General features: G+C 56.4%; 1 protein-coding gene across 1 annotated transcript in view; it reads right to left on the bottom strand.

Moving 5' to 3' along the window:
* Positions 1 to 22109, bottom strand: part of LOC139584305 (calcium-independent phospholipase A2-gamma-like) — a 40884-nt gene that overhangs the window by 3314 nt on the left and 15461 nt on the right. Inside the window, exon 9 of the mRNA XM_071415981.1 lies at positions 476 to 671. Within this exon, the coding sequence (XP_071272082.1) occupies positions 476 to 671 (196 nt within the window). The remainder of the gene's footprint in view (positions 1 to 475; positions 672 to 22109) is intronic.

Below are 22109 nucleotides of genomic sequence, written 5' to 3'. Positions count from 1 at the left end.
GCATCTCAGTGCAAGAAGTGTCACTACAGTCCCTGGTTCGAATCCAGGCTGTATCACATCCGGCCGTGATTGGGAGTCCCATAGGGGTGGTGCACAATTGGTCCAGCATCTTCCGGGTTTGGCCGGTGTAGGCCGTCATTGTAAATAAGAATTTGTTCTTAACTGACTTGCCTAGTTAAATAAAGGTTAAATAAAAACCATTTACTCCAACCACAGACGGCATTCATTTCATCTCATCCTTACTGGGAAAATGTGGTGAGAATCAAAGTGGCCATTAGAACATAGTTACATTGTTATTTTACAACTGCTTACTTACTTATTTTTAATGTTTAAACTGCATTGTTGGTTAGGGGCTCGTAAGTAAGCATTTCACTGTAACTGTACTGTTGTATTCGGTGCATGAGACTAATAGCATTTTTGTATTGCTGACGTGATGCAGAGGTGTATATCAGAGGGTACATGGACCCAGACGTACCCTCTGTGTCGGTGGCAGAGCTGATGACGTTGGTGAGCTTGGTCTTGAGGCTGGTGTACGTGGTGTTGTTTTTGCCAGCCGTCTCCACGCGGCCCGTACCCAGCGACACCACACACTGGACAGGGGTGTTGGGCCACAGGCATTTACACTCATGGATGGCCAACGCTGTGGGGTTGTTGATGAGGAGACCTCCGTCCTGGAGACAGAGAGAGAACAAACTATTATGATCCTGCACAAACTATTATGATTGCTATGCCCATTTGGGGCTCCCGAGTGGCACAGTGGTCTAAGGCACAGCATCTCAGTGCTTGACGCATCACCACAGACACCCTGGTTCGAATCCCGGCTGAATCACAACCGGCCGTGATTGGGAGTCCCATAGGGCCAGCGTTGTCTGGGTTAAGCCAGTGTAGACCGTCATTGTAAATAAGAATTTGTTCTTAACTGACTTGCCTAGTTAAATAAAAGTTCTAAACATTTAAATAATACAGTATAGAATTTAAAAAGTCATGGCTACAGTTATGTACCAGCATCATTTAGCATTTAATAGTTATTGACACACTAAGTTAATTTCAAAGATTTCCATGCTTGTTGCAGTTTGGAAAGTAGGAAAAGCCAAAACGTCAGTTGTTAAATAATTTATGAACATCTGCGGAAAGGAAGGTAACAGAACAGATCAATGGTGTAGTTTCACACGTACAGGACACAGACACACGTACAGGACACAGACACACGGCTGTAGCTTTTCTCTTCCCTTCTGTCTGACTGGCAAGGTGGTGTCCACCCAGGAGCAATGTGGTGTCCACCCAGGAGCAATGTGGTGTCCACCCAGGAGCAATGTGGTGTCCACCCAGGAGCAGTGAGAGTGTATGGTCTGAGGGGGGTGTTGAATATGCATGAGGCTGGGGGTGTTAGGGAGGCTGGGAGCCTCGGGTTGGCTACAGGATCAAACACCGAGGGGCCAGCCCTCATTAGGAAGGCCAGGCTGGGGGGGGGGTGGGAGCTTTGGGGCCCGGAGTGTCTAGCTAGAAACTCTGGGGGAAGATTTTAGGGTGTGTGTGTGTGCGCGAGCACGAGACAGCTATGTGTGAATGTATTATTGTGTGTGTGAATGTATGATTGTGTGTGAGTGTGGGAGGGAGGGGCAGTCAGACCTTCAGGGTGGGGGAGGGGCAGTCAGACCGGGGGGGGGCTCTCCCATCACTATATCCCTCCTGCACTGTATGTACATGAGATATTTCTGAACTTCATTTTCAATAAATACCTAATCATTTGCAAAAACATGTTTCCCTGTTATTTTGGGGTATTGTGTATAGGTAGACGGGAGAGTATGTTTTTAATCCATTTTGAATTCAGGTTTAACAAGAAAATGTGGAATAAGTCAAAGGGATGTGAATACTTTTTGAAGGCAAAAGTCTCAACTAGAAGATTAATAAGTGTATTCCTACAAAGAAGATTACTTAAACATTTTGTGAAAATAAGGCAACCCTTCCTAGACTACAGTACCAGTCAAAAGATTGGACACACCTACTCATTCAAGGGTTTTTACTATTTTCTACATTGTAGAATAATAGTGAAGACATCAAAACTATTAACACATATGGAATCATGTAGTGAGCAAAAGTGTTACACAAATATATTTTAGGTTCTTCAACGTAGCCACCCTTTGCCTTGATGACAGCTTTGAAAACTCTTGGCATTCTCTCAACCAGCTTCACCTGGAATGCTTTTCCAACATTCTTGGAGGAGCTCCCACATATGCTGAGCACTTGTTGGCTGCTTTTTCTGCGGTCCAAGTCACCCCAAACCATCTCAATTGGGTTGAGGTCAGGTGATTGTGGAGGCCAGGTCATCTGATGCAGGACTTCATCACCCTCCTTGTTTAGGTATCCCTTACACAGCCTGGAGGTGTGTGGCGTCATTGTCCTGTTGAAAAACCAATGATAGTGGGACTAAGCGCAAACCAGATGGGATGGCTTATCGCTGCAGAATGCTGTGGTAGCCATGCTTGTTAAGTTTACCTTGAATTCTAAATAAAATCACTGACAGTGTCACCAGCAAAACACCCTCACACCATCTCACCTCCTCCTCCATGCTTCACGGTGGGAACCACACGAGCAGAGATCATCTGTTCACCCACACTGCGTCTCACAAAGACAAGTGGTTGGAACCAAAAATTGTACATTTTGACTCATCAGATCAAAAGGACAGATTTCCACCAGTCTAATGTCCATTGCTTGTGTTTCTTGGCCGAAGCAAGTCTCTTCTTATTATTGGTGTCCTTTAGTAGTGGTTTCTTTGCAGCAATTCAACCATGAAGGCCTGATTCATACAGTCTCCTCTGAACAGTTGATGTTGAGATGTGCCTGTTACTTGAACTCTGTGAAGCATTTATTTGGGCTGCAATTTCTGAGGCTGGTAACTCTAATGAACTTATCCTTTGCAGCAGAGGTAACTCTGGGTCTTCCATTCCTGTGGCAGTCCTCATGAGAGCCAGCGCTTGATGGTTTTTGCAACTGCACTTGAAGAAACTTTCAAAGTTCTTGAAATGTTCTGCATTGACTGACCTTCATATCTTAAAGTAATAATGGACTGTTGTTTCTCTTTGCTTATTTGAGCTGTTCTTGCCATAATATAGACTTGGTGTTACGCACGCCTCTGAGAAGAGGGAACGCAACTCCCTGCTGCCACTCAACTCCCTGTGAAGTGTAAGAGGTATGGACCGTAGGCGCGAGTAAGGACGACAAAGGCAGATTTTACCGTTACTAGGATTTATTTCCTTACGGTAATATGGGGAAAAGGGGCTGGACGGAACCCAAAGCAAAGAAAGTAAATATCAAAACTTCCCCCTTTCCTATCTAACCTGCCTACCCACTACTTACCTATCTTAGCACCACCTGGTGCCCTAACCAAAATACAGGGGGTGGTCCGCCCAGGTCTTACCTAGTGTGCCTAGACAATAAATATACTACGGGTATATGTATGCCCGCGGGCCTCTTGCCTAAGCACTCCCAAAGTGCCTTCTCCTTCCCCCCTGGGAACAAATGAAACAGAATAATTATTAACAATTTCACAAACACTTTACAACAAAACTAAGTAAACTAACTCAGGCCACTAAAGAACAACAAACACAGAACATAGCAAAGCTGCTACCAACAACAACTAACATAGTAAATTACCCCAAAGCCATCAGCCTCCTCTCTTAGCAAATATCTCTCTCACAATCAAACTCTCTGCATTCCTCAGCCTACAATGATCTCTCTCTCTTTAATCTCTCTCAAAATCTTCTCTCTCTCCAAAAAAGATCTCTTTTCTAAATATTCAATCTCCCTCTAATCTCTCTCTCCCTAATCTCTCTCTAATCATTTCTCTACCACCGAACACTGGCTTTTATAGCTTCAGGTGGCAATGGTGATTAGAAACAGCTGTATCTTGACGAGGGGGCGGGGTCAGCTCCAATCATCAATTAGCCTGGGGTCGACCAATCAGCTGGTTGGGGAGAACTCAGGAAGCAATGTCCTGAAACACACACTCAAATTACAAAAGCTACAACACAGAAACTGGGGAACGTAACACTTGGTCTTTTACCAAATAGGGCTATCTTCTGTATTCCACTGCTACCTTGTTACAACAAAACTGATTGGCTCAAATGCATTAAGGAAAGAAATTCAAAAAATTAAAACTTAACATGTCACACCTGTTAATTGAAATGCATTCCAGGTGACTACCTCATGAAGCTGGTTGAGAGAATGCCAAGAGGGTGCAAAACTCAAAGCGAAGGGCAGCTACTTTGAAGGATAAAAAAAAATGTTTTATACATGATTCCATATGTTTGATGTCTTCACTATTATTCTACAGTGTAGAAAATAGTAATAATAAAGAAAAACCCTTGAATGAGTAGGTGTGTCCACACTTGACTGGTACTGTATATGGAAACACTTCCATTGGGGTTGGTGGATGTGGGCTTGTAGATCGATGTGTGTGCACGCTAGATGTACTCTTAATGGGAGGAAATCATGCTGCAGCCAGAAGCACTAGACAAAGTCGACTGACCGACCGGACAAAACAACTCAGTGCTTTTATCATCACTCGACCCACTGACTGACTCCATTTTTCTTTAATTATGGCAGTGGCTTAGATACGGCACATCGCAGCTTCTTTTCCTTGATAGCTGGAGTGGCCAGATTGCAAATAGCACCGAGCACAATGCCTTCCACTCATAACCAGTGTGACACAGTCTCCCAGTGAGCCGAGAGTAGAATCATTCTGAATGCTACAACTTGTCAATGACTCGGCACCTGTTAGGGTTATAGACAAGAGTCGGCTCATTGAAGCACATGCTGCATCCCGAATGGCAGCATATTCACTACATAGTTCACTATTTTTGACCAGGGCCCTATGGACCCTAGTCAAAAGTAGTGCACTTTGTAGGGAAGTCTGTTTTTAAACACTGAAGACTATGAAGAGATTCCATGGTGTTATTATTATACTGGGTCTGGGTAGAAGACTGTTTCCAAAGACTGGTTTTGTTCACTGTGGGCAGCAGGTAGACTGGCAGGTAGGAGTGTTGGGCCAGTAGCCAAAAGGTTGCTGGTTCAAATCCCAGAGCTGACAAGGTAAAAATCTGACGCTATGACCCTGAGCAAGGCAGTTAACCCACTGTTCCCTGAAGACATGGATGTCAATTACGGTGTCAGACTTCTGATGCCATTGTATGCTTTGCAACACTGCTTGGGGTCTTTTCAGCTGAACACTCACAACACAGTTTTTCTTTCCCAACTGATGCCAGTGCCACACCGAAGCACTGCTTGAGGTCTTTGGGGGGGAACTTTATCTGAGAAGCATACTGGTATGGCTTACACACTTGGACCGTTGCCATGTTCTCACAGAAAGGGTCTCTTCAGAGTATAATTTGGACGGGAGGGTTAAAGTTAGAAACAATTATTTACTTAGGGGCCAAACTGTGGCAAATGAGCTGGGCACACAGAAAGAGGCAACAGAAGCTGCCTGTCAAACTCAGCATGACGCAGGTCAGGGGTCACTTCCCTTCAGAGGGATTTAGAGCTGTAATGCAAGTCTCATTTTAATACCTCTATCCCGTAGCCAATGCCTGTATAGAAAGCAGCTCTTCCCACAGGTCAAAATGTCCTCCTTTGGGTGAAGGGTACAGCCCCTCTCTATTGAGGTGATTTGACAGAGTGTAACCCCGGTGCCAAAGGCTAAACTGCAATTGAAATATTGAAGAAAGGTTCAGGACGGCAGCTTAGCACCCCTTCAAAGTAGAACCCCCAGAATCAAAGGCAGAACAAGACAGAAAGGTGGAGCATGATGCAGAACTGCAAGCCAAAACATACTTACACTACATGCCCAAAAGTATGTGGACACCTGCTCGAACATCTCATTCCAAAATCATGGGCATTAATATGCAGTTGGCCCCTTTTGCTGCTATAACAGCCTCCACTCTTCTGGGAAGGCTTTCCACTAGATGTTGGAACATTGCTGCAGGGACTTGCTTCCATTCAGCCACTGATGTTGGGCGATTAGGCCTGGCTTACAGTCGGCGTTGAAATTCATCCCAAAGGTGTTTGATGGGGTTGAGGTCGGGTTTTGTGCAGGCCAGTCAAGTTCTTCCACACTGATCGAGACAAATCATTTCTGTATGGACCTCGCTTTGTGCACGGGGGCATTGTCATGCTAAAACAGGAAAAGGCCTTCCCCAAACTGTTGCCACACATTTGGAAGCACAGAATCATCTAGAATGTCATTGTATGCGGTAGCGTTTAGATTCCGCTTCACTGAAACTAAGGGGCCCAAAACAAACTTCACAGTTGGCACTATGCATTGGGGAAGGTAGCGTTCTCCTGGCTTCCGCCAAACCCAGACTAGTCAGTCGAACTGCCAGATGGTGAAGCGTGATTTATCAATTCAGAGAACACGTTTCCACTGCTCCAGAGTCCAATGGCGGCGAGCTTTACACCACTCCAGCCGATGCTTGGCATTGCACATGTTGATCTTAGGCTTGTGTGCGGCTGCTCGGCCATGGAAACCAATTTCATAAAGCTCCCAACGAACTGTTAATGTGCTGATGTTGCTTCCAGAGGCAGCTTGGAACTCAGTAGTGAGTGTTTCACCGAGGACAGACACGCTACAGCACTCTGCGGTCCTGTTCTGTGATCTTGTATGGCCTACCACTTCGTGGCAGAGCCATTGTTTCTCCTAGACGTTTCCACTTCACAATAATAGCACTTACAGTTGACCGGGGCAGCTCTAGCAGGACAGAAATTTGACAAACTGACTTATTGGAAAGGTGGCATCCTATGACAGTGCTAATGTTTGTCTATGCAGACTGCATGGCTGTGTGCTCGATTTTATACACCTGTCAGCAACGGGTTTGGCTGAAATAGCCGAATCCAATAATTTGAATTCAATAATAAACATTGTTTTGTATATATAGTGTAATATGTTTGCTGGTCTGGTGTTAAAAGATAGATATTGCCCTCATACTCCTCCTGGGGCAACATTCCTCCTCTGGTGTTGTTCTCTCTCCTTCAGGCACTAATGGCTGATACACAAATCAGACTTGTTTTAGTCAGGCCACAAGATTCCTACTAGCTAATAAGGCTCTGCCTGCACCTGTGGGAGCATGTTTGACTGCTAAGATATTGGCGAATTAAACGGAATTAGTGTGTAAAAGAAGAAGTAGCAGAATGCGTTCCATTAAGATCATATATACGAGAAGGGATGAAAGGATAAAAAAATAAATAGCTACAATTTAAGAGACGGTTAGTTCCTACTTCAAATTAATTCTGCTGCCATTACTGCCAAGACCTGTTGGCTTATCTGCATTGTTCCACTAAGCTGTTTTTAGGGGGTGTGATTTAGATAGAACCCCATTCCCATCTAGCGTTGTGATCAGTAAAAGTCATTTCACGCATCAGCGTTTGTCAGCGCCTATTAGCAACTTCCTCCTCACAATATATATATATATATATATATATATATATATGAGTCTCTCTCTAGCCCTCTCCATCCCTCTCTCTCTATCCCTCTCCCCATACCTCCCTCTCTCTCAGCTATGCGCCAATAGCCCCTTGGGTGAGGGCCAAGATGAGTGGTCACAACACATGGGACACTCTGGTCCAAAGAGCCGGGTCCAGTACATGTGTTCCATGCTGCATTCACTCTTTTCAGCTCCAGTCAGCTGTTCTGGTCATTAGGAGATGCTCTCAGAACGTCTGGCTGGGTCCCATAGGGCACTCTATTCCCTATATAGTGCCCTACTTTAGGCCGAGCTGGAGCCCAGTGCTACTGCCTTGATTTACCCATAAGGCCTTTGGCACTGAAGCTTAAACACGGTTTAATTGGGGAGAGGTTACATAAATCATTATGGACCATCTGATGGATGCTACCCAGTGTGTGTTACAATAGCAGCCCTGTTTTCAGGAGCCGATCCTTCAGCCTCCACGGTCATATTCAGCTAGGCCCTCACGGATATACTGAATAAGGTTTAGCATGAGTCTTCCTGTTCAACTCAGGATGTTAAGCTCAAACAGGTATAAAATCATGTTTACTACGCAATCAAGTGAATTAATCTGTCTGTTCTATTGATTAATTGTCCAGATTAAACCAACTCTTAGCTATGTAATCACGGGTATAGTGAACAAGGTTTGCTAAATCAAGGGTGTTTGTTAAAGCAGATACACAACCTTAAATAATATCTATCCATCTGATCAAGTGAATAAATCAGGCTGTTCAATGAATCAATTGTCCAGATAACAACTAATCCATAGTCCCTTTCACCAACGAGGATGAGACAGACATACAATGGTGTTAGTGTGATGTCACCACCATCATCATCATCATCTAGGAATGAGTGGCCAAGTCAAACCAAAAGGTCTCCATGCCACATTATGTAATTACGCAGCCTGGTTCTCCTATTTGACCTTTGACCTGAGAGGACAGAAGGGTCAGAATGAGGTCCAAGCCGTCCTCCCACGAAGAAAATGGAGAGGGATGAAGTATTCATCTGTGTGAGACAGAGACACGGAGTGACAAATATGCCCTCAGGTTAGGAAAAGCAATTGAGTCTCACTCATCCGAGAGCACTGAATTATCCGCTCCTCCTGCTGTGACCCCTGACATGTGACAGCACCATCTTAGGCAATAGGTCATATTTGGCTGCCTCATATTCATATGGCACTTTCACAGTCCCATCATAATAAATAAAGCAAAGTGATTTCCCAAGTGCATGAATCAGAAATGTCCCAGGGGAGATCAGTGGAAGTACAGGTCTAAGTGACTGAACTCACATATGAATGTATTAATACGTGATGGACGGACAGCCCGTTTTACAACAGCGGCTTCAATGCAGAGATTTCTATGAGAAAATCTCATTTGAGCCACTCCAGAGAGATGGCTGGTGCAGAGGCAGTACTGTGAGGGATAAGGGGGTTAGGGATAGAGAGAGTGATGGAGGGAGGCAGTACTGTGAGGGATAAGGGGGTTAGGGATAGAGAGAGTGATGGAGGGAGGCAGTACTGTGAGGGATAAGGGGGTTAGGGATAGAGAGAGTGATGGAGGGAGGCAGTACTGTGAGGGATAAGGGGGTTAGGGATAGAGAGAGTGATGGAGGGAGGCAGTACTGTGAGGGATAAGGGGGTTAGGGATAGAGAGAGTGATGGAGGGAGGCAGTACTGTGAGGGATAAGGGGGTTAGGGATAGAGAGAGTGATGGAGGGAGGCAGTACTGTGAGGGATAAGGGGGTTAGGGATAGAGAGAGTGATGGAGGGAGGCAGTACTGTGAGGGATAAGGGGGTTAGGGATAGAGAGAGTGATGGAGGGAGGCAGTACTGTGAGGGATAAGGGGGTTAGGGATAGAGAGAGTGATGGAGGGAGGTAGTACTGTGAGGGATAAGGGGGTTAGGGATAGAGAGAGTGATGGAGGGAGGCAGGTTCTCACACAGCAGTCAGTCAATGTATATCAGTGGACTAGCCTAATGCCTAAAGAAGTGTGCTAGCACAACCAGGTGGGTGGCGTAGTGTGTGTGTGTGTGTGTGTGTGTGTATCAGTGGAGGCTGCTGAGGGGAGGACGGCTCATAATAACAGCTGGAAAGGAGATAATGGAATGGCACCAACACACGGAACCCATGAGTTTGATGCATTTGATACAATTCCACTTACTCCGCTACAGCCATTACCACGAGCCTGTCCTCCCCAGTTACGGTGCCACCCACCTCCTGCGGTGTGTAGTGTAGTGTGTCTGAGAAAGAGGAGACAGAGATGGGAAGAGAGTGTAATGTGTGTCTGCAATAACAGAGTGAATGTGTGAATACCAGGGAGACAGTGTCTATGGTGGAAAAGCTCCATGTTCCTCCAGGGTTTAACACAGGAGGAGAGCCGGCCCTGAGGAGGAGAGGAGCAGACAGAGCCCAAAGCACTTATTTATCCCCCATCCCTCCTCCACTTCTCCCCCAGCCCGCCTCCACCAGCCCTCCTCCACTTCTCCCCCAGCCCTCCTCCACTTCTCCCCTAGCCCTCCTCCACTTCTCCCCTAGCCCTCCTCCACTTCTCCCCCAGCCCTCCTCCACTTCTCCCCCAGCCCTCCTCCACTTCTCCCCCAGCCCTCCTCCACTTCTCCCCTAGCCCTCCTCCACTTCTCCCCTAGCCCTCCTCCACTTCTCCCCCAGCCCTCCTCCACTTCTCCCCCAGCCCTCCTCTACTTCTCCCCCAGCCCTCCTCTACTTCTCCCCCAGCCCTCCTCCACTTCTCCCCTAGCCCTCCTCCACTTCTCCCCTAGCCCTCCTCTACTTCTCCCCCAGCCCTCCTCCACTTCTCCCCCAGCCCTCCTCCACTTCTCCCCTAGCCCTCCTCTACTTCTCCCCCAGCCCTCCTCCACTTCTCCCCTAGCGCTCCTCCACTTCTCCCCCAGCGCTCCTCCACTAGCCCTCCTCCACTTCTCCCCCAGCCCTCCTCCACTTCTCCCCCAGCCCCCCTCTACTTCTCCCCTAGCCCCCCTCCACTTCTCCCCCAGCCCTCCTCCACTTCTCCCCCAGCCCTCCTCCACTTCTCCCCCAGCCCTCCTCCACTTCTCCCCCAGCCCTCCTCCACTTCTCCCCTAGCCCTCCTCTACTCCCCAAGCCCCCCTCCACTTCTCCCCAAGTCCTCCTCCCCCAGCCCTCCTCCACTTCTCCCCCAGCCCTCCTCCACTTCTCCCCCAGCCCTCCTCCACTTCTCCCCCAGCCCCCCCTCCACTTCTCCCCCAGCCCTCCTCCACTTCTCCCCCAGCCCCTCCTCCACTTCTCCCCCAGCCCCCCCTCCACTTCTCCCCCAGCCCTCCTCCACTTCTCCCCCAGCCCTCCTCCACTTCTCCCCCAGCCCCTCCTCCACTTCTCCCCCAGCCCTCCTCCACTTCTCCCCCAGCCCTCCTCCACTTCTCCCCCAGCCCTCCTCCACTTCTCCCCCAGCCCTCCTCCACTTCTTCCCCAGCCCTCCTCCACTTCTCCCCCAGCCCTCCTCCACTTCTCCCCCAGCCCTCCTCCACTTCTCCCCCAGCCCTCCTCCACTTCTCCCCCAGCCCTCCTCCCCCAGCCCTCCTCCACTTCTCCCCCAGCCCCCCCTCCACTTCTCCCCCAGCCCTCCTCCACTTCTCCCCCAGCCCTCCTCCACTTCTCCCCCAGCCCTCCTCCACTTCTCCCCCAGGCCTCCTCCACTTCTCCCCCAGCCCTCCTCCACTTCTCCCCCAGCCCTCCTCCACTTCTCCCCCAGCCCTCCTCCCCCAGCCCTCCTCCACTTCTCCCCCAGCCCCCCCTCCACTTCTCCCCCAGCCCTCCTCCACTTCTCCCCCAGCCCTCCTCCACTTCTCCCCCAGCCCTCCTCCACTTCTCCCCCAGCCCTCCTCCACTTCTCCCCCAGCCCTCCTCCACTTCTCCCCCAGCCCTCCTCCACTTCTCCCCCAGCCCTCCTCCACTTCTCCCCCAGCCCTCCTCCACTTCTCCCCCAGCCCTCCTCCACTTCTCCCCCAGCCCCCCTCCACTTCTCCCCTAGCCCTCCTCTACTTCTCCCCTAGCCCCCCTCCACTTCTCCCCAAGTCCTCCTCCACCAGCCCTCCTCCACTTCTCCCCCAGCCCTCCTCCACTTCTCCCCCAGCCCTCCTCCACTTCTCCCCTAGGCCTCCTCCACTTCTCCCCTAGGCCTCCTCCACTTCTCCCCTAGGCCTCCTCCACCAGCCCTCCTCCACTTCTCCCCCAGCCCTCCTCCACTTCTCCCCCAGCCCTCCTCCACTTCTCCCCCAGCCCCCCCTCCACTTCTCCCCCAGCCCTCCTCCACTTCTCCCCCAGCCCTCCTCCACTTCTCCCCCAGCCCCTCCTCCACTTCTCCCCCAGCCCTCCTCCACTTCTCCCCCAGCCCTCCTCCACTTCTCCCCCAGCCCTCCTCCACTTCTCCCCCAGCCCTCCTCCACTTCTCCCCCAGCCCTCCTCCACTTCTCCCCCAGCCCTCCTCCACTTCTCCCCCAGCCCTCCTCCACTTCTCCCCCAGCCCTCCTCCACTTCTCCCCCAGCCCTCCTCCACTTCTCCCCCAGCCCTCCTCCACTTCTCCCCCAGCCCTCCTCCCCCAGCCCTCCTCCACTTCTCCCCCAGCCCCCCCTCCACTTCTCCCCCAGCCCTCCTCCACTTCTCCCCCAGCCCTCCTCTACTTCTCCCCCAGCCCTCCTCCACTTCTCCCCCAGGCCTCCTCCACTTCTCCCCCAGCCCTCCTCCACTTCTCCCCCAGCCCTCCTCCACTTCTCCCCCAGCCCTCCTCCCCCAGCCCTCCTCCACTTCTCCCCCAGCCCCCCCTCCACTTCTCCCCCAGCCCTCCTCCACTTCTCCCCCAGCCCTCCTCCACTTCTCCCCCAGCCCTCCTCCACTTCTCCCCCAGCCCTCCTCCACTTCTCCCCCAGCCCTCCTCCACTTCTCCCCCAGCCCTCCTCCACTTCTCCCCCAGCCCTCCTCCACTTCTCCCCCAGCCCTCCTCCACTTCTCCCCCAGCCCTCCTCCACTTCTCCCCCAGCCCCCCTCCACTTCTCCCCTAGCCCTCCTCTACTTCTCCCCTAGCCCCCCTCCACTTCTCCCCAAGTCCTCCTCCACCAGCCCTCCTCCACTTCTCCCCCAGCCCTCCTCCACTTCTCCCCCAGCCCTCCTCCACTTCTCCCCCAGGCCTCCTCCACTTCTCCCCCAGGCCTCCTCCACTTCTCCCCTAGGCCTCCTCCACCAGCCCTCCTCCACTTCTCCCCCAGCCCTCCTCCACTTCTCCCCTAGGCCTCCTCCACTTCTCCCCTAGGCCTCCTCCACTAGGCCTCCTCCACTTCTCCCCCAGCCCTCCTCCACTTCTCCCCCAGCCCTCCTCCACTTCTCCCCCAGCCCTCCTCCACTTCTCCCCTAGCCCTCCTCCACCAGCCCTCCTCCACTTCTCCCCCAGCCCTCCTCCACTTCTCCCCCAGCCCTCCTCTACTTCTCCCCCAGCCCTCCTCCACTTCTCCCCCAGCCCTCCTCCACTTCTCCCCCAGCCCTCCTCCACTTCTCCCCCAGCCCTCCTCCACTTCTCCCCCAGCCCTCCTCCACTTCTCCCCCAGCCCTCCTCCACTTCTCCCCCAGCCCTCCTCCACTTCTCCCCCAGCCCTCCTCCACTTCTCCCCCAGCCCTCCTCCACTTCTCCCCTAGCCCTCCTCCACTAGGCCTCCTCCACTTCTCCCCCAGCCCTCCTCCACTTCTCCCCCAGCCCTCCTCCACTTCTCCCCCAGCCCTCCTCCACCAGCCCTCCTCTACTTCTCCCCTAGCCCTCCTCTACTTCTCCCCTAGCCCTCCTCCACTTCTCCCCCAGCCCTCCTCCACTTCTCCACCAGCCCTCCTCCACTTCTCCCCCAGCCCTCCTCTACTTCTCCCCCAGCCCTCCTCTACTTCTCCCCTAGCCCTCCTCCACCAGCCCTCCTCCACTTCTCCCCCAGCCCTCCTCCACTTCTCCCCCAGCCCTCCTCCACTTCTCCCCCAGCCCTCCTCCACTTCTCCCCTAGCCCTCCTCCACTTCTCCCCCAGCCCTCCTCCACTTCTCCCCCAGCCCTCCTCCACTTCTCCCCCAGCCCTCCTCCACTTCTCCCCCAGCCCTCCTCCACTTCTCCCCCAGCCCTCCTCCACTTCTCCCCCAGCCCTCCTCTACTTCTCCCCCAGCCCTCCTCTACTTCTCCCCCAGCCCTCCTCTACTTCTCCCCTAGCCCTCCTCCACCAGCCCTCCTCCACTTCTCCCCCAGCCCTCCTCCACTTCTCCCCCAGCCCTCCTCCACTTCTCCCCCAGCCCTCCTCCACTTCTCCCCCAGCCCTCCTCCACTTCTCCCCCAGCCCTCCTCCACTTCTCCCCTAGCCCTCCTCCACTTCTCCCCTAGCCCTCCTCCACTTCTCCCCCAGCCCTCCTCCACTTCTCCCCCAGCCCTCCTCCACTTCTCCCCCAGCCCTCCTCCACCTCTCCCCCAGCCCTCCCCTACTTCTCCCCCAGCCCTCCTCTACTTCTCCCCTAGCCCTCCTCCACCAGCCCTCCTCCACTTCTCCCCCAGCCCTCCTCCACTTCTCCCCCAGCCCTCCTCCACTTCTCCCCCAGCCCTCCTCCACTTCTCCCCTAGCCCTCCTCCACTTCTCCCCTAGCCCTCCTCCACTTCTCCCCCAGCCCTCCTCCACTTCTCCCCTAGCCCTCCTCCACTTCTCCCCCAGCCCCCCTCCACTTCTCCCCCAGCCCTCCTCCACTTCTCCCCCAGCCCTCCTCCACTTCTCCCCCAGCCCTTCTCCACTTCTCCCCCAGCCCTCCTCCACTTCTCCACCAGCCCTCCTCCACTTCTCCCCCAGCCCTCCTCTACTTCTCCCCCAGCCCTCCTCTACTTCCCCAGCCCTCCTCTACTTCTCCCCCAGCCCTCCTCCACTTCTCCCCCAGCCCTCCTCCACTTCTCCCCCAGCCCTCCTCCACTTCTCCCCCAGCCCTCCTCCACTTCTCCCCCAGCCCTCCTCCACTTCTCCCCCAGCCCTCCTCCACTTCTCCCCCAGCCCTCCTCCACTTCTCCCCCAGCCCTCCTCCACTTCTCCCCCAGCCCTCCTCCACTTCTCCACCAGCCCTCCTCCACTTCTCCCCCAGCCCTCCTCTACTTCTCCCCTAGCCCTCCTCCACCAGCCCTCCTCCACTTCTCCCCCAGCCCTCCTCCACTTCTCCCCCAGCCCTCCTCCACTTCTCCCCCAGCCCTCCTCCACTTCTCCCCCAGCCCTCCTCCACTTCTCCCCTAGCCCTCCTCCACTTCTCCCCTAGCCCTCCTCCACTTCTCCCCCAGCCCTCCTCCACTTCTCCCCTAGCCCTCCTCCACTTCTCCCCCAGCCCTCCTCCACTTCTCCCCCAGCCCTCCTCCACTTCTCCCCCAGGCCTCCTCCACTTCTCCCCTAGGCCTCCTCCACTAGGCCTCCTCCACTTCTCCCCCAGCCCTCCTCCACTTCTCCCCCAGCCCTCCTCCACTTCTCCCCCAGCCCTCCTCCACTTCTCCCCTAGGCCTCCTCCACTTCTCCCCCAGCCCTCCTCCACTTCTCCCCCAGCCCTCCTCCACTTCTCCCCCAGCCCTCCTCCACTTCTCCACCAGCCCTCCTCCACTTCTCCCCCAGCCCTCCTCCACTTCTCCCCCAGCCCTCCTCTACTTCTCCCCTAGCCCTCCTCCACCAGCCCTCCTCCACTTCTCCCCCAGCCCTCCTCTACTTCTCCCCCAGCCCTCCTCTACTTCTCCCCTAGCCCTCCTCTACTTCTCCCCCAGCCCTCTTCTACTTCTCCCCCAGCCCTCCTCCACTTCTCCCCCAGCCCTCCTCCACTTCTCCCCCAGCCCTCCTCCACTTCTCCCCTAGCCCTCCTCCACTTCTCCCCCAGCCCTCCTCCACTTCTCCCCTAGCCCTCCTCCACTTCTCCCCCAGCCCTCCTCCACTTCTCCCCCAGCCCTCCTCCACTTCTCCCCTAGCCCTCCTCCACTTCTCCCCCAGCCCTCCTCCACTTCTCCCCCAGCCCTCCTCCACTTCTCCCCCAGCCCTCCTCCACTTCTCCCCCAGCCCTCCTCCACTTCTCCCCTAGCCCTCCTCCACTAGGCCTCCTCCACTTCTCCCCCAGCCCTCCTCCACTTCTCCCCCAGCCCTCCTCCACTTCTCCCCCAGCCCTCCTCCACCAGCCCTCCTCTACTTCTCCCCTAGCCCTCCTCTACTTCTCCCCTAGCCCTCCTCCACTTCTCCCCCAGCCCTCCTCCACTTCTCCACCAGCCCTCCTCCACTTCTCCCCCAGCCCTCCTCTACTTCTCCCCTAGCCCTCCTCCACTTCTCCCCAGCCCTCCTCCACTTCTCCCCCAGCCCTCCTCCACTTCTCCCCCAGCCCTCCTCACTTCTCCCCCAGCCCTCCTCCACTTCTCCCCTAGCCCTCCTCCACTTCTCCCCCAGCCCTCCTCCACTTCTCCCCCAGCCCTCCTCCACTTCTCCCCCAGCCCTCCTCCACTTCTCCCCCAGCCCTCCTCCACTTCTCCCCCAGCCCTCCTCCACTTCTCCACCAGCCCTCCTCCACTTCTCCCCCAGCCCTCCTCTACTTCTCCCCCAGCCCTCCTCTACTTCTCCCCTAGCCCTCCTCCACCAGCCCTCCTCCACTTCTCCCCCAGCCCTCCTCCACTTCTCCCCCAGCCCTCCTCCACTTCTCCCCTAGCCCTCCTCCACTTCTCCCCCAGCCCTCCTCCACTTCTCCCCCAGCCCTCCTCCACTTCTCCCCCAGCCCTCCTCCACTTCTCCCCCAGCCCTCCTCCACTTCTCCACCAGCCCTCCTCCACTTCTCCCCCAGCCCTCCTCTACTTCTCCCCCAGCCCTCCTCTACTTCTCCCCTAGCCCTCCTCCACCAGCCCTCCTCCACTTCTCCCCCAGCCCTCCTCCACTTCTCCCCCAGCCCTCCTCCACTTCTCCCCCAGCCCTCCTCCACTTCTCCCCTAGCCCTCCTCCACTTCTCCCCCAGCCCTCCTCCACTTCTCCCCTAGCCCTCCTCCACTTCTCCCCCAGCCCTCCTCTACTTCTCCCCTAGCCCTCCTCCACCAGCCCTCCTCCACTTCTCCCCCAGCCCTCCTCCACTTCTCCCCCAGCCCTCCTCCACTTCTCCCCCAGCCCTCCTCCACTTCTCCCCCAGCCCTCCTCCACTTCTCCCCCAGCCCTCCTCTACTTCTCCCCTAGCCCTCCTCCACTTCTCCCCCAGCCCTCCTCCACTTCTCCCCCAGCCCTCCTCCACTTCTCCCCCAGCCCTCCTCCACTTCTCCCCTAGCCCTCCTCCACTTCTCCCCTAGCCCTCCTCCACTTCTCCCCCAGCCCTCCTCCACTTCTCCCCTAGCCCTCCTCCACTTCTCCCCCAGCCCTCCTCCACTTCTCCCCCAGCCCTCCTCCACTTCTCCCCCAGCCCTCCTCCACTTCTCCCCCAGCCCTCCTCCACTTCTCCCCTAGCCCTCCTCCACTAGGCCTCCTCCACTTCTCCCCCAGCCCTCCTCCACTTCTCCCCTAGCCCTCCTCCACTTCTCCCCCAGCCCTCCTCCACTTCTCCCCCAGCCCTCCTCCACTTCTCCCCCAGCCCTCCTCCACTTCTCCCCCAGCCCTCCTCCACTTCTCCCCCAGCCCTCCTCCACTTCTCCCCCAGCCCTCCTCCACTTCTCCCCTAGCCCTCCTCCACTTCTCCCCCAGCCCTCCTCCACTTCTCCCCCAGCCCTCCTCCACTTCTCCCCCAGCCCTCCTCCACTTCTCCCCCAGCCCTCCTCCACTTCTCCCCTAGCCCTCCTCCACTAGGCCTCCTCCACTTCTCCCCCAGCCCTCCTCCACTTCTCCCCTAGCCCTCCTCCACTTCTCCCCCAGCCCTCCTCCACTTCTCCCCCAGCCCTCCTCCACTTCTCCCCCAGCCCTCTTCCACTTCTCCCCCAGCCCTCCTCCACTTCTCCCCCAGCCCTCCTCCACTTCTCCCCTAGCCCTCCTCCACTAGGCCTCCTCCACTTCTCCCCCAGCCCTCCTCCACTTCTCCCCCAGCCCTCCTCCACCAGCCCTCCTCTACTTCTCCCCTAGCCCTCCTCTACTTCTCCCCTAGCCCTCCTCCACTTCTCCCCCAGCCCTCCTCCACTTCTCCACCAGCCCTCCTCCACTTCTCCACCAGCCCTCCTCTACTTCTCCCCCAGCCCTCCTCTACTTCTCCCCCAGCCCTCCTCTACTTCTCCCCCAGCCCTCCTCCACTTCTACCCCAGCCCTCCTCTACTTCTCCCCTAGCCCTCCTCCACCAGCCCTCCTCCACTTCTCCCCCAGCCCTCCTCCACTTCTCCCCCAGCCCTCCTCCACTTCTCCCCTAGCCCTCCTCCACTTCTCCCCCAGCCCTCCTCCACTTCTCCCCCAGCCCTCCCCCACTTCTCCCCCAGCCCTCCCCCACTTCTCCCCCAGCCCTCCTCCACTTCTCCCCCAGCCCTCCTCCACTTCTCCCCCAGCCCTCCTCCACTTCTCCCCCAGCCCTCCACTTCTCCCCCAGCCCTCCTCCACTTCTCCCCCAGCCCTCCTCCACTTCTCCCCCAGCCCTCCTCCACTTCTCCCCTAGCCCTCCTCCACAAGGCCTCCTCCACTTCTCCCCCAGCCCTCCTCCACTTCTCCCCCAGCCCTCCTCTACTTCTCCCCTAGCCCTCCTCCACTTCTCCCCCAGCCCTCCTCCACTTCTCCCCCAGCCCTCCTCTACTTCTCCCCTAGCCCTCCTCTACTTCTCCCCTAGCCCTCCTCCACCAGCCCTCCTCCACTTCTCCCCCAGCCCTCCTCTACTTCTCCCCTAGCCCTCCTCCACTTCTCCCCCAGCCCTCCTCCACTTCTCCCCCAGCCCTCCTCTACTTCTCCCCTAGCCCTCCTCTACTTCTCCCCTAGCCCTCCTCCACCAGCCCTCCTCCACTTCTCCCCCAGCCCTCCTCCACTTCTCCCCCAGCCCTCCTCCACTTCTCCCCCAGCCCTCCTCCACTTCTCCACCAGCCCTCCTCCACTTCTCCACCAGCCCTCCTCCACTTCTCCCCTAGCCCTCCTCCACTTCTCCACCAGCCCTCCTCCACTTCTCCCCTAGCCCTCCTCCACCAGCCCTCCTCCACTTCTCCCCTAGCCCTCCTCTACTTCTCCCCTAGCCCTCCTCTACTTCTCCCCTAGCCCTCCTCCACCAGCCCTCCTCCACTTCTCCCCCAGCCCTCCTCTACTTCTCCCCTAGCCCTCCTCCACCTCTCCCCTAGCCCTCCTCCACCTCTCCCCTAGCCCTCCTCCACCTCTCCCCTAGCCCTCCTCCACCTCTCCCCTAGCCCTCCTCCACCTCTCCCCTAGCCCTCCTCCACTTCTCCCCCAGCCCTCCTCCACTTCTCCCCTAGCCCTCCTCCACTTCTCCCCCAGCCCTCCTCCACTTCTCCCCCAGCCCTCCTCCACTTCTCCCCTAGCCCTCCTCCACTTCTCCCCTAGCCCTCCTCCACTTCTCCCCCAGCCCTCCTCCACTTCTCCACCAGCCCTCCTCCACTTCTCCCCCAGCCCTCCTCTACTTCTCCCCTAGCCCTCCTCTACTTCTCCCCTAGCCCTCCTCCACCAGCCCTCCTCCACTTCTCCCCCAGCCCTCCTCCACTTCTCCACCAGCCCTCCTCCACTTCTCCACCAGCCCTCCTCCACTTCTCCACCAGCCCTCCTCCACTTCTCCACCAGCCCTCCTCCACTTCTCCACCAGCCCTCCTCCACTTCTCCCCTAGCCCTCCTCCACCAGCCCTCCTCCACTTCTCCACCAGCCCTCCTCCACTTCTCCCCTAGCCCTCCTCCACCAGCCCTCCTCCACTTCTCCCCTAGCCCTCCTCTACTTCTCCCCTAGCCCTCCTCTACTTCTCCCCTAGCCCTCCTCCACCAGCCCTCCTCCACTTCTCCCCCAGCCCTCCTCTACTTCTCCCCTAGCCCTCCTCCACCTCTCCCCTAGCCCTCCTCCACCTCTCCCCTAGCCCTCCTCCACCTCTCCCCTAGCCCTCCTCCACTTCTCCCCCAGCCCTCCTCCACTTCTCCCCTAGCCCTCCTCCACTTCTCCCCCAGCCCTCCTCTACTTCTCCCCTAGCCCTCCTCCACTTCTCCCCCAGCCCTCCTCCACTTCTCCCCCAGCCCTCCTCCACTTCTCCACCAGCCCTCCTCTACTTCTCCCCTAGCCCTCCTCTACTTCTCCCCTAGCCCTCCTCCACCAGCCCTCCTCCACTTCTCCCCCAGCCCTCCTCCACTTCTCCCCCAGCCCTCCTCCACTTCTCCACCAGCCCTCCTCCACTTCTCCACCAGCCCTCCTCCACTTCTCCACCAGCCCTCCTCCACTTCTCCACCAGCCCTCCTCCACTTCTCCCCTAGCCCTCCTCCACCAGCCCTCCTCCACTTCTCCACCAGCCCTCCTCCACTTCTCCCCTAGCCCTCCTCCACCAGCCCTCCTCCACTTCTCCCCTAGCCCTCCTCTACTTCTCCCCTAGCCCTCCTCCACCAGCCCTCCTCCACTTCTCCCCTAGCCCTCCTCCACCAGCCCTCCTCCACTTCTCCCCTAGCCCTCCTCTACTTCTCCCCTAGCCCTCCTCCACCAGCCCTCCTCCACTTCTCCCCCAGCCCTCCTCCACTTCTCCCCTAGCCCTCCTCCACCTCTCCCCTAGCCCTCCTCCACCTCTCCCCTAGCCCTCCTCCACCTCTCCCCTAGCCCTCCTCCACTAGCCCTCCTCCACTTCTCCCCCAGCCCTCCTCCACTAGCCCTCCTCCACTTCTCCCCCAGCCCTCCTCCACTTCTCCCCCAGCCCTCCTCCACTTCTCCCCTAGCCCTCCTCCACCTCTCCCCTAGCCCTCCTCCACCTCTCCCCTAGCCCTCCTCCACCTCTCCCCTAGCCCTCCTCCACTTCTCCCCTAGCCCTCCTCCACTTCTCCCCCAGCCCTCCTCCACCTCTCCCCTAGCCCTCCTCCACCTCTCCCCTAGCCCTCCTCCACTAGCCCTCCTCCACTTCTCCCCCAGCCCTCCTCCACTAGCCCTCCTCCACTTCTCCCCCAGCCCTCCTCCACTTCTCCCCCAGCCCTCCTCCACTTCTCCCCTAGCCCTCCTCCACCTCTCCCCTAGCCCTCCTCCACCTCTCCCCTAGCCCTCCTCCACCTCTCCCCTAGCCCTCCTCCACTTCTCCCCTAGCCCTCCTCCACTTCTCCCCCAGCCCTCCTCCACTAGCCCTCCTCCACTTCTCCCCCAGCCCTCCTCCACTTCTCCCCCAGCCCTCCTCCACTTCTCCACCAGCCCTCCTCCACTTCTCCACCAGCCCTCCTCCACTTCTCCACCAGCCCTCCTCCACCAGGCCTCCTCCACTTCTCCCCTAGCCCTCCTCCACCAGCCCTCCTCCACTTCTCCCCCAGCCCTCCTCTACTTCTCCCCCAGCCCTCCTCTACTTCTCCCCCAGCCCTCCTCTACTTCTCCCCTAGCCCTCCTCTACTTCTCCCCTAGCCCTCCTCTACTTCTCCCCTAGCCCTCCTCTACTTCTCCCCTAGCCCTCCTCTACTTCTCCCCTAGCCCTCCTCCACTTCTCCCCTAGCCCTCCTCTACTTCTCCCCTAGCCCTCCTCTACTTCTCCCCTAGCCCCCCTCCCCTAGCCCTCCTCCACTTCTCCCCTAGGCCTCCTCCACTTCTCCCCTAGGCCTCCTCCACTTCTCCCCTAGGCCTCCTCCACTTCTCCCCTAGGCCTCCTCCACTTCTCCCCTAGGCCTCCTCCACTTCTCCCCTAGGCCTCCTCCACTTCTCCCCTAGGCCTCCTCCACTTCTCCCCTAGGCCTCCTCCACTTCTCCCCTAGGCCTCCTCCACTTCTCCCCTAGGCCTCCTCCACTTCTCCCCTAGCCCTCCTCTACTTCTCCCCTAGCCCTCCTCTACTTCTCCCCTAGCCCTCCTCTACTTCTCCCCTAGCCCTCCTCTACTTCTCCCCTAGCCCTCCTCTACTTCTCCCCTAGCCCTCCTCTACTTCTCCCCTAGCCCTCCTCCCTGTCTGCCTCATCTATGGAGGCAGCACAAGACTGATAATAGCATCCCTTCTGGCCAATGACAACACAGAAAGAAAGAAACTCTGCCAGGTGTACTAGCAATACTAGATAATAGCCTACATATTCAATATTTCAGTAGTACACTGGTACTTGAAGCAGGTGAAACCACACTCAAAATGTCTTTATCTTAAAGGTTTTTAACTGAACATTTTCTGAAGCCCTCTCTTCAACGCTTCATTCTTAGTTCTCATCCTCTCCCGTCCATGTGAGTGACAGTGAATGTATAGACTGTATAGAGTGTAGTAAGTATGTATAGAGGGCTAGTATTCATTCTGCCAGGCCAGTGAGGAGTCTTTCTGTTTGGGACAGCACCATGTGAGAGAGGAGATTGTGTGGCAAACATGCCCCATTCCTGCCCACCGCCAAGGGAGATGTCTGACCGTTCTTCAGTTCTCCATGCATGGCATTCCCTGGCTGGCATCCTGGTATCCTTTGTCAACTTCTGAAGTCTTCTAGTTCTGTGGTCTTTAGAGGGATAATGGCAGCTTTAATGTGGTATGGCTCCCTCCTCC

This window comes from Salvelinus alpinus, chromosome 9, assembly GCF_045679555.1.
Source record: "Salvelinus alpinus chromosome 9, SLU_Salpinus.1, whole genome shotgun sequence".
Classification (NCBI taxonomy): Eukaryota; Metazoa; Chordata; class Actinopteri; order Salmoniformes; family Salmonidae; genus Salvelinus; species Salvelinus alpinus.
Note: the sequence above shows the minus strand (reverse complement) of the source record. Positions and strands in the feature narration are given on the sequence as shown.